The 11,823-nt window shown below is 44.3% G+C and overlaps 1 protein-coding gene and 1 pseudogene across 1 annotated transcript; both read right to left on the reverse strand.

The window, feature by feature from the left end:
• Positions 1–1,174: 1,174 nt before the first annotated feature.
• Positions 1,175–3,023, reverse strand: LOC119186670 (uncharacterized). Its single transcript, XM_075884798.1, has 2 exons — positions 2,975–3,023; positions 1,175–1,530 (listed from the first exon to the last, which is right to left on the reverse strand). Exon 2 carries the CDS (start codon positions 1,510–1,512, stop codon positions 1,192–1,194), a length of 321 nt encoding a protein of 106 aa, XP_075740913.1. The 5' UTR covers positions 1,513–1,530; positions 2,975–3,023; the 3' UTR covers positions 1,175–1,191.
• A 386-nt stretch (positions 3,024–3,409) lies between these two features.
• Positions 3,410–5,774, reverse strand: LOC142788216 (uncharacterized; annotated as a pseudogene).
• Positions 5,775–11,823: the final 6,049 nt, after the last annotated feature.

The following is an 11,823-nucleotide window of genomic DNA, read 5'->3' on the forward strand; positions in this document are numbered from 1 at the left end:
CACAATAAAAGCAACATGGAAAAAGCTTTTTGTTTGACTTTTTATTACTGGAGCGTCGCTGTCATTGTCATCGAAGATTAAAAAGGGATATATATATATATATATATATATATATATATATATATATATATATATATATATATATATATATATATATATATATACATATATATATATATGTATATATATATATATATATATATATATATATATATATATATATATATATATACATATATATATATATATATATATATATATATATATATATATATATATATATATATATATATATATATATATATATATATATGTATATATATATATATATATATATATATATATATATATATTATACTTTTTCTGAGTGGAGCTACAACGACGACGACATACAAGAAAAATATGTAGTGAGCCCCTGCTTTGCATAGGGCTGCAAGCACTCGCGGAATATTAACTAAACCAATGCCTTGTCTGCTTTGCATAATAATTTGTCGTCTCGCAAGGGCATTGCGCATATTAACTACTAGTTGCTCAAGACTGGGTTTTTTCATAGTAACTAAACCAACGCCTTGTCTGCTTAGCATAATAACTCGTCGTCTCGCAAGGGCATTGCATATTAACTAGTAGTTGCGCAAGACTTTCCTGCAAGCGCGGTGGCTTCCAAGGACACCATGAGAGATACATAAAGGGGTCCCTAGTAGCTCGGAAATCGCAGTCGCCAACCGGCTGTCCACTCAGGAGGACCTCAAGCGGACACTAAAGACGCCTTCGGTAAGACCCTTTTTTTTACTTAATTATACTATACTCTGAATTGTTGCTTTTTTGCTCTTTGAATAGAACCATGGCAGAACCACGTAATCGTCAGCATGATGAACAAGAAGACTGACTGACTGACTGACTGACTGACTGACTGACTGACTGACTGACTGACTGACTGACTGACTGACTGACTGACTGACTGACCGACCGACCGACCGACCGACCGACCGACCGACCGACCGACCGACCGACCGACCGACCGACCGACCGACCGACCAACCGACCGACTGTGACTGACTGACTGACTGACCGACTGAACTGACTGACTGACTGACTGTGACTGACTGACAGCTGTCACGCTTGTCGTTGTCGATGTAGTCGGAGAATGCAAAGCATTGACCAAGTACTGAGGATGTTAGGTTGAAAAACTGTTTATTGATCAAGCTGACGCGTGCCGACGTTTGTTTCTTCCATGACAAACGTATCAAAAAGAAGCACCAGGGCCATCGGGTGAATTTTCTTGTCGTATTTCTTCAGTGGAGGACACGCCCACCACTTGTAGCGCCTCATGCGGTGGTTGAAGGCGTCGTCATCTGGAAACACCTCGTTGTTTGAGAGCACAATGACGGGTGTCCTGGAGATAGTCTGGTCAGCAGTGTACTTGAGTGCCACCAAGTCTACATCACCACCAAAAATTTTTTTGACAGTATCGAAGGCGGATGACTCACAGTTTGGCTCGTTCCATACCAGCATGCGACGGCCCACGGTGTCCTGTAGTGGAAAGCTAGTGTAGCGGTTAAAGTTGCGAATGGTACCGCGGTTAATGTAAAATGAAAGAACAGGATCGAAAAAAAGTTTTTGCCTGCACTCGGAGGGGACACAATTGCCATGCAATTTTTTTTTTTTGGGGGGGGGGGGGGATCGCCTTCTCGACCAGGCTGTACAAGTTGCTGACAAAGGCCGACACTTCCTCGTGGATGCCGTGAAACTGAAAGCTTAAAAGTTCCATCATGGCATCAAACGACGCGGGCACATCCATGTAAAAGGTAGCGAGGTCACCATGTGGGGCGTCAAATAGTGGCTGCGTGTTCTTGTACATTTCAATAAAGTCGAGGGTGGAGTACGAACACATCTCATCATTAAACACTTGGATGGCTCATTGAAGGCGCTTGTCGTCCAGGCGAATAAACCGAAAGACCGGGTCCACCAGCCACTTGGGGGTGCGCACAATGTTGCTCAACGGCGATACGGGGTTTTCGCGTAGCCAGTCATAGATGGATTCTTCCGACGCTCTTTTTGCACGTTTTCGGCACTTTGTACCCTTTCTTGAGCATACTTTGTCAGCATCTCCACCGCTCGTCTGACCTCCATGGGCGTCGTCACATGCAACTGAATGTGGAAGTTTTGGGTGCAATATTTCCAAAACTCGGCCGGGCTCGTGTCCAGGGCCTTGGAATTGTCGCAAAACTTCATTTCTAAAGTCGCGACCCCAATCGCTTCCTCTGATTTTAAGGTATTCCAATAGTCGGGGCTGGTCATTGAGATACTGGACGAGATTTTAGAGGTCCCATGCGCTGGCGTTTGTAGACTAAATTGACGAGCGATTTCGTTGTCTGACGAAGCCAGCGAAAATAACACATCGGCATGTGCCGTTGCTCAAGCTGCAGTCGTGTAGGACGTGGACGTGTGGTAGAGTGGTTCCTCGTGTGTGGAGTGCGATGGCTGCGACTCTGTACTGGGTGGGTCCTTGTTCGAATCCTCTGACAATGTCATTACAAATTTTCTGAGCTTCTCCGTCGTCTCGAGCGGGAAACACATCGTGCACAAGCTTTCTTCGTTTTGGAACTGAGTGTAACTGCAATGCCCAGCGTGGAGGGGATTGTACACTTTTTCCATCTCCTCTAGACCCTGTTCCTGGTTCGGGCACGTTTGAATTTGATACTTCTCCCACGCCTCGATCAGGCTCCACAAGTGTCGCCATGGTCTCATTCATGTCATAGGCACGGTTCTCGTGGCTCGAACCAATAAACTCTGTAGTTTGTCCCTGGGAATATAGACGGCGTCACCGAAAAGCACTTCCAATTGGTAATATAGCGGTACCTCGTCTTCTTGTTCATCATGCTGACATTTACGTGGTTCTGCCAGGGTCTCTATTCAAAGAGCATAAATGCAACAATCCAGAGTATAGTATAATTAAGTAAAAAAAGGGTCTTACCGAAGGCGTCTTTAGTGTTCGCTTGAGGTCCTCCTGAGTGGACAGCCGGTTGGCGGCTGCGTTTTTTCAGCTACCAGGGACCCCTTTATATACCTCTCGTGGTGGCCTTGTAAGCCACCGCGCTTGCAGGAAAGTCTTGCGCAACGACTAGTTAATATGTAATGCTCTTGCGAGACGATTATGCAAAGCAGACAAGGCGTTGGTTTAGTTAATATTCCGCGAGTGTTTGCAGCCCTATGCAAAGCAGGGGCTCACTACATATATTTTTTTGTATCTCGTCGTCGTTGTAGCTCCACTCAGAGAAAGTATATATATATATATATATATATATATATATATATATATATATATATATATATATATATATATATATATATATATATATATATATATATATATATATATATATATATATATATATATATATATATATATTTAAACATATCCCTTCTTAGTCTTCGACGACAACGACAGCAACACTCCAGTAATAAAAAGTCAAACGAAAAGCTTTCTTTCATCTTGCTTTTATGTGAAAGAAAAGGCACCGAGCTTCTTGAGACCAAGGAAGGCTGCTGTGCTTCCGCCAGGTTTTGGAGCTCTGCCTTGTGTTCGGTCACCTCGGTCTCCGTGCGAGCAAGGTTTACTGGACGCCCGTGACGTGTGAGGCTGTTGTAACTCGCTTTGATGTTTTCGTTGGTGTGACACAAGTATGGCCCCACGCTTGACGGCAGAGTCACGCTGTCGGCTACTATGGTGTCCACGTCAGAATGAACCACCAATTCTGTGTCAATTTGAAAGAAAGCGGCAGTATCTTGGAAAGTTTCGGTACTGCCGGGATCGTTCTTGTTCGACTTTCTTACCGCCAACACACCGAAACTCAAACTCGGCTGAATGTTGGAATGTATCACCGGCTTTAAACCACGGGTAAAGTAAGTATTTTCCATAGCGTCTAAATATTTCACGTGGCGCGTGTGCATATCGTCGGGCTAAAGGCGCATGGTCACGTTAAGATCTGGCTTTTGTTCGTACGACTCGTAGTTTGACAGGTTGCTGCTAGTGTAGGATACAACGTCAGTAATCAGGCCCAGCTGTGTTCGAGATAGCAACTCATTCCCAGCGTTGTAAGTAGGACCCATCTTTAGCCACGCGTCACCTCCAAACTGACACTCATAAGGTCCGTTCGATTCGCTTGCACCACGTGAACCAGTTCACGAGGTGCTGCACCTTGCCATTCGTTTCAGCGGTGCAGCATTGACAACCACTGCACCCTGCCATTCGTTTCGAAAGGTGCAGAAGAGGTGCAGCACCGGTTCACGATTTTCCTGCACCTCCTTCGCTGAGGGTGCCGGCTTGGTGCAGGCGCGCGTGCAGCTGAGCAGACGACGCAGCACTTGGACGTAGGTGGGTTAGGCGCCGTACCCGCCTCTACAAATGCGGTGTGTTTTGCCAAGATGTTTGCGACTCATAAATTGTCCGCATGTGCGTTTCGCCATAGGTCAGTGTTTGCTGAATGGTGTAAATTAACCGAAAAGAAATAAGGCCAACACCTTGTCGGCACATCATCATTTGTTTCGGGTGTCGTGCTGTGCCTGCACCGCTGAACTCACGCTGCACAATTTCTGAACTTCGCGTGCACAGCCGTGAACCGGTTCCTACCGGTGCAGGTGAATCGAACGGACCTATAGTTGACTATGGGTGTGCCCACGTGGCCTTTGAAGGGAAACTGGTTGACAAACTTGGTCAAGCGGGGACTAGCCTTGTCAATGTGAATAAAGTCATGGGCAAAGTTGTGTCATGGCATGCCCATGCACGCAGGTATGCTCTTTTCGTCGTCGCCATTTTGCTCCTCGTTTCCCGGTGTGATTTTAAGACCCCAGTAGCTCTTAGCCAGATCGGCGTGGTTCTTCTCCTGAAACGCAGTGTAAGACTGCGGTTTCATCGGGTTGTTTGTCTCGCATTTCTTAACGCGGCACATGCTTGTATCCAAGGAGGCGTTTAATCAGACGGAGCTAAGACCATAAACTAGCACGTCAGAGTTGACAGGTTGGACAACCGAAGAGCCAGTCTTCCAAGGGGTGCGTAGACCATGGGGAGTAACCTTCACAGTGCAATGCACGGCTTTTGTGTGAGACGGTAAGTTAAGGTAGGTGCCGCGAGGGATGTAAAGATACGGCCGGTCCACTGGCAAGCGTGACAGGCTAGTTAAAACTCCTGGAAACGTTTTCTCGGTGTCATATACTAAACTCGTCTTCAGCATTGCGTAGGCCTATGTGGTGAATATTTTGCTGTCACGGAACACTGTGACCACTCCGTGGTCGCGAGGTACGCGCAAAATCTGCTGAACGAGTTCTGCGAAATTTTTACCGTCACCTCCGATTCCTGCTCTACCTGGACGAATGGGAGCGTCCGATTGCATCTGCACCGACATTTCGGCGTCGCCGGTGCTTGAGTCAGGCTGGCATCGCTTTGCGTCTGCTGTATCTGATTGCCCGTTATGTGCACGTTTCCGTCTATCTCCTGGCATTCCATAGAAGCTGCGCCCCAAAACGTATTGTTCTACAATATTCTTCGTGCCCAGACCGACTGCACCTAATGCAGAATCCCGGTTACCTGTGTGTCTAAAGTCGTTCAAGAAGAGAGCTGCAGATGCTTGGTCAGCCGCAAAGGCGTCCTCGTGACTTGTGGCTCGCTCGTAGGCTTCGTCCTGCGACTTGGCTGTGCCGTCGTCCTCGTCCACCGGATCTCCGTTGCGCAGTGGATTCCCGGGACCCAGGTACCGGTGGTTTGGGAACAAAGGCATACTACTCAAATTAGGAGATATACTTATGGTAGCGGCAGCGACATCGACGACAGCTACACTCTTAGCCGCCTCTATTTGATATTTGACTGATTGACTGACTGACTTGACCGACTTGACTGACTGTGACTGATTGACAGCTGTCGTGCTTGTCGTTGTCGATGTAGTAGTTATAGGGTTATTCTTGGAAGGCTCTGTTTTCAAATGCTTTCGCACACCATCGATGAACAGTGCCGACATAGTTTCTCGCAACGCACTCTGTGGCATGAAGAACCGACGTGACAGTTCGTGCATATCGAGAGCTCACCACGTTGCGTCTAGATCGATGAATGCCTGCAGACGGGAATGTCAGCCAATTGAATCCTAGTGTCACTGAAATACCGGCCGACAACGCATGTCTACGCCGCAAGCGTGTCTATTCGTGAATAGTAGGTGGTTGTACGTATGTCTCTATGCATGTTACGCATTAGGGTCACCTTCAGGTAAAAGTCAGGTGGGGAGGCACCCCCTCTATTCCGCACGGCTATCGTTAATATACCGTTTTGGTCTGTCGTCTGTACACTTGTCTGCTTGTCCACCCTAAATGGTATCGGGTACTCTGAATGGCACCAGCCGATGCCCCGAACTGCTGATCCCATCCGCAGCTCCCACCAATTTTGCTTAAGACTTAGCGTTCATACTTGTGGGATTGTCAATTAAAAATAAATTATTGTGCAAATATTAGGCCCCATACCAATACGTATATATTATGTGTGTGCGCCTTTCACTACAAAAGGCATACATAAGTAATTCTAAGGACCGAAGCGCTTATCACGCTGCGCTGACGATGCAACACTTGCACAAAAAGGCGAGTGTTTCCAACGCTTTGCAAGGCGACGGGTAGGTGGCACCTACCCGTCGCCTTGTGTTCTACACGTTATGAACTCGGAGATAGGCGCGCACGCCCATCTCAGAGCCACGCGCTTCGTTTTCCAAGAAAACTGCCAGATAGTGTTCATGGCTCACGTGGCACGTGAACTTGATTCGTTCATTCGCCGCTGCTGCATGCTCCAAGCACTCTAACGCAGTGCCTCCAGAATACCATTCACCGATTTTCTTGCGCAGAACATCAAATAATTGTTTTGCTCACTCTCTCCACATGCAAGACTATCGTCTGTCGACGATATTTGCAGATTAACATGCAGATACGGGCCGTATTTTTTGGTGTTGCTGACGGCTGTAGAAAAAAACTCCAAGCAGTTTATTTTTCTCCTACCCCTGATTCCCCGGGTGTCATATCTACCACCACACCATCTCTCGCCAACTGCAGGTTGCCGCTAAGAAGTGAGCCGGCTTGTTTTCCCCGACATTCATCGGTAAAAAGGTGCCCGTCTTACGCAGATATCAGCTACCGTCCCTGTGCTTGCTTTGACACAACTAAAATGAAAAGCGGACTGGTAATCTTTGAGGTCCAATAAGGTGCATTATTCGATATTTTCTGGAGTTAATTTTGTGTCATTTGGTGATGCAATAATTAACATTGTTTTTTCTATCCCCCCCTGCAGCGTGATCTAGCCGGCTGTGTAGCTCTGCTGATCAATTTCCAGCATCATGCTTTGTAGGTTTGATTCCGCGCTGTAATGTAAGTTTATGCTTTGGTTTTGATATGTTTTGTCTTGCTCTATTCGGACAAGGTGATTGTGTATTTATTTTGTGAAGATAATACTTTTTTCGTAAGTAAAGTGCTTGTGACTTAAACGGAAGTTATTTCAAGAGCTGCCATCAAGCTAACGTTGCCGGCTTGATGCAAGTGCCACTGGCCGGCACGAAATGCCGACACGGTTTATGGCTGCTCCCGAAAAAAATCATAATACCCGCTCTAGTGATTCGTAGACGATTGTACCGTATTGTGATAGACACGTTTAAACGTACAAACACATGCTCATGACTCAGAAAACACGACTTATGTGTGTTTATTTTCTTGTTCTAACGTGTTGTGAAGCCAAACAAGCAATAGCTGATTGCACCAAGTAATAAACAACCTCGCTCAGAGAGTAACTTTATTCTTTTTTCTATATTTCTTGTTGTGTGCTTTCTCATTGCTTATACAAACAGCTCCTGCAGAAACCCATTACGTGACCTCAAGAGAGTAGACGCGGTAACGCATTAGTTGGAAAAAGACGAATAGTGCATAACCTATCAGCAAAATTCTTGGGCCAAGCATGGTAAATCATGCCAAGCTCTCTGTCCTTTGAAAATTATTGGTGGCCAAGGGAAGTATGCGCTTGGGAATTGGGACAAGCCTACCATTGGCCAAGCAAAGGAAGGCCATACTTGTAAAATCATTGGTAACAGCCTTTTATATGGTTGGCACAGTGTTAGAATTCCACGCAATAGCCAAGTGTGTTCTTGGCATGGGAGCTAAGCATGTAGGCCAATGCAATTTCTGGCACATTTAGTTTTTTGCCTTGAGTACACTTTGATGCCTGGACACTTTTTTCTAGATATCTGCATGCCCCCCCCCCCCCTTCACTAGAAGTAATAATGCAAATATTTCTGGCAAGTAAGGTTTATTCAACACTATATAGAAGCCAATATGTCATTTCCCCATTCTTTCCTAAACTCTAGTGATGCTGAAGTGTTGCTTGGGCATCTGTAGGGGTCATCTATTGTAGTGGCAGGCCTTCTTTGCATAGGTGCACCTTCTTGATCTGAAACAAACATGAGCCATCCTTTTGTTACGTTTGAAACAGTTGCGTCAGTTTTGTTGAACAAGGTACGTCTCATCTGTAAAATAAGAGAGAAAACATCTAGTCCTCTTCTTATTACGCCGTCTCTTAGGCAATCACTTTCATCAATTTTCAACAAAACACAGAGCAGGAACATTTGTTGGAAAGCTAACTGGCTATGCATGATTATGAGGACGACAGCACCTGCACACAGGAAGATATGTTTGACTGCGTAATGCTTTTTATTACTGAAGTTTCGTGCAAAGTGATGCGAGAACCCCATCAATAGGAAAGAAATGAAGAAAAAAAGTTTTAAAAAATTCATCCATCCTCACACCCTTTTTTAGAACATAATATATATTCTTTCAAATGAGAAAACGTAATGCTTTTTTCTGATTTTTGAAGCAGCTTTTGCGCAAAAGCTTTGTTTATTATGTCCTTGTATTTTTTATGTAGGTACGTTCATATTTATAAATATTACTGAGGTAGTCAATGTACCTTTATTTACGAAAGTTATTTTTGTTGTGTAGCTTCTGTTGTCAATCCTTTATTTTATTTCAGTGATTATTGGCAGCCCTGCCACTTAGCTGTGAAATAGATGTTAAACGTTGAAATTGGTTATGTGGTCTGGTGCTCAGCTCCCACAGAGTGGCCAGCTGATAAAACATGAAATAATACTATAGAACATAGAAGTGTCAAACATATGGTTGCAGCGAAAAGTTTGGTTCACGCCAAGTTAACGCGGTGACCACGAGAGCACCCACACGTAAGCGGCTAGATAGATAGATAGATAGATAGATAGATAGATAGATAGATAGATAGATAGATAGATAGATAGATAGATAGATAGATAGATAGATAGATAGATAGATAGATAGATAGATAGACAGACAGACAGATAGATAGATAGATAGATAGATAGATAGATAGATAGATAGATAGATAGATAGATAGATAGATAGATAGATAGATAGATAGATAGATAGATAGATAGATAGATAGATAGATAGATAGATAGATAGATAGATAGATAGATAGATAGATAGATAGATAGACAGACAGACAGACAGACAGACAGACAGACAGACAGACAGACAGACAGATAGATAGATAGATAGACAGATAGATAGATAGATAGATAGATAGATAGATAGATAGATAGATAGATAGATAGATAGATAGATAGATAGATAGATAGATAGATAGATAGATAGATAGATAGATAGATAGATAGATAGATAGATAGATAGATAGATAGATAGATAGATAGATAGATAGATAGACAGACAGACAGACAGACAGACAGACAGACAGATAGACAGACAGATAGATAGATAGATAGATAGATAGATAGATAGATAGATAGATAGATAGATAGATAGATAGATAGATAGATAGATAGATAGATAGATAGATAGATAGATAGATAGATAGATAGATAGATAGATAGATAGATAGATAGATAGATAGATAGATAGATAGATAGATAGATAGATAGATAGATAGATACGCTTGAAGTCGTCGAACTTCACGAATAAATGCTTCGCATTTAATACTGAGTATACTGGAAACCACTATGGTCATAGTGTACAGCGGTGGGTGGCGTAGCGTACGTTAGAAAGGATGGTGGAGAGGGCCAGCGAAATAGTGGGCATAGTGGTAGGATACTGGGCTCCTTTGGCGCCTATACTGGAAAGCAGCGAGGGAATGGTGTGTGAGGAAAATGATGGTGCACCATGCTGTACCATACTGTGAAAGCTTCGCCAAAAAGTCATGGCGGCAATGATGTCACGTTTCAGAGCATTGGAAGAAAAACTTCTTCAAGTACTAATGCTTTGAACACTGATTGATATGTGAGGTTTAACGTCCCAAAACCACCGTATGATTCCTAGAGACGCCGTGAGGCTTTGACCCCTAGCGTCGCCATTGTCGTGCTTTTTTCTTTCTTGACATGGCGCCGCGGTTCTTCAACGTAGCCTTTGCCTGGCGAATATATTTGTACTGAAGTGGGTGTTTTTTGCGTGTCGTTGTTTTGTGTTTTATGATACGGTCAATGACTTGAGCGGAACTTCTTGAATGGATATGACGTGTGGTACACATAAACTGTGTGAGCAGCAGCCGCCAGTTTCCCAAATATGAATCCTGTGTTGCTGATAAACAGGGATAGACTTGGAAGGTTCTGTCTTCAAATGCTTCCGCACACCATCGATGAACAGCGCCTGCATAGTTTCTCGCAACGTGCTCTGTGGCACGAAGAATTGACGTGACAGTTCGTGCACATCGAGAGCTCACCATGTTGCGTCAAGATCGATGGATGCCCGCAGACAGGAATGTCAGCCAATCGAATCCTAGTGTCACTGAAAGACCGGCTGACAACGCAAATCTACGCTGGAAGCGTGTCTTTTTGAGAATGGTAGATGGCTGTAAGTACAACTCTATGCATGTTATGCATTAGGGTTGCCTTCAGGTATAAGGGAGGGGGGGGGGGGCATCATCTATAGTCCTCACGGCTATCGTTATTATTCCGTTAAGCCTGAAATTGTAGGTTTTTTGCCACCGGCTGTCGTAGAAACCACCAACCAGTTTTTTTTTCCTCCCGCTCATTCCCCGGCGTCATATCCACCACGGCGCCACCTCTCGCCACCTGCAGGTTGCCACGAGGAAGCAAAGAGCCGGCTGTTTTCGCCGAAATTCATCAGCAAAAAGGTGCCTGTCTTACGCAGATATTTAGCTACTGTCACTGTGCTTGCTTAAACACAACTAAAATGAATGGGGACTGGTAATCATTGCGGTGCGAGAAGGGTCATTACTCGATATTTCCTGGTGTTAATTTTGTGTCATATTGTGATGCAATAAATAACAGTGCACGTGTTTTTTCTACCCCCTGTAGCGCGATATTGCCGGCTGTGTAGCTCCGCTGGCCAATTTCCAGCGTTGTGCTTAGTGGGTTTGATTCCCCGCTGCAATGTAAGTTTAGGCTGTTGTTTTTGTATGTGTTTTCTTGTCGTGTTCGGGCAAGGCAATCGTGTGTTTATTTCGTGAAGGAAAGACTTTTTTCGTAAGTAACGCGCTTGTGGCATAAACTAGATTTATTTCAACAGCTGCCATCAAGCTAACGCTGTCGGCTTCTTGTGAGTGCAACTGGCCGGCACGAAATGGCGACACGGTTTATGCCAGTTCCCGAAAAAATTATAATTACAGCCCTAGAAAGCTCACCAGCTCTAGTGATTTGTTGAACGATTGTTCTGTATTATGATAGATACGTTTAAACGTACAAACACATGCCTAAAACCCAGAAAACACGATTTATCTGTGTTCATTTCCTTGTTCTAACGTGTTGCTTC

This window comes from Rhipicephalus microplus, unplaced genomic scaffold (genome assembly GCF_043290135.1).
Source record: "Rhipicephalus microplus isolate Deutch F79 unplaced genomic scaffold, USDA_Rmic scaffold_48, whole genome shotgun sequence".
In the NCBI taxonomy this organism is placed as follows: domain Eukaryota; kingdom Metazoa; phylum Arthropoda; class Arachnida; order Ixodida; family Ixodidae; genus Rhipicephalus; species Rhipicephalus microplus.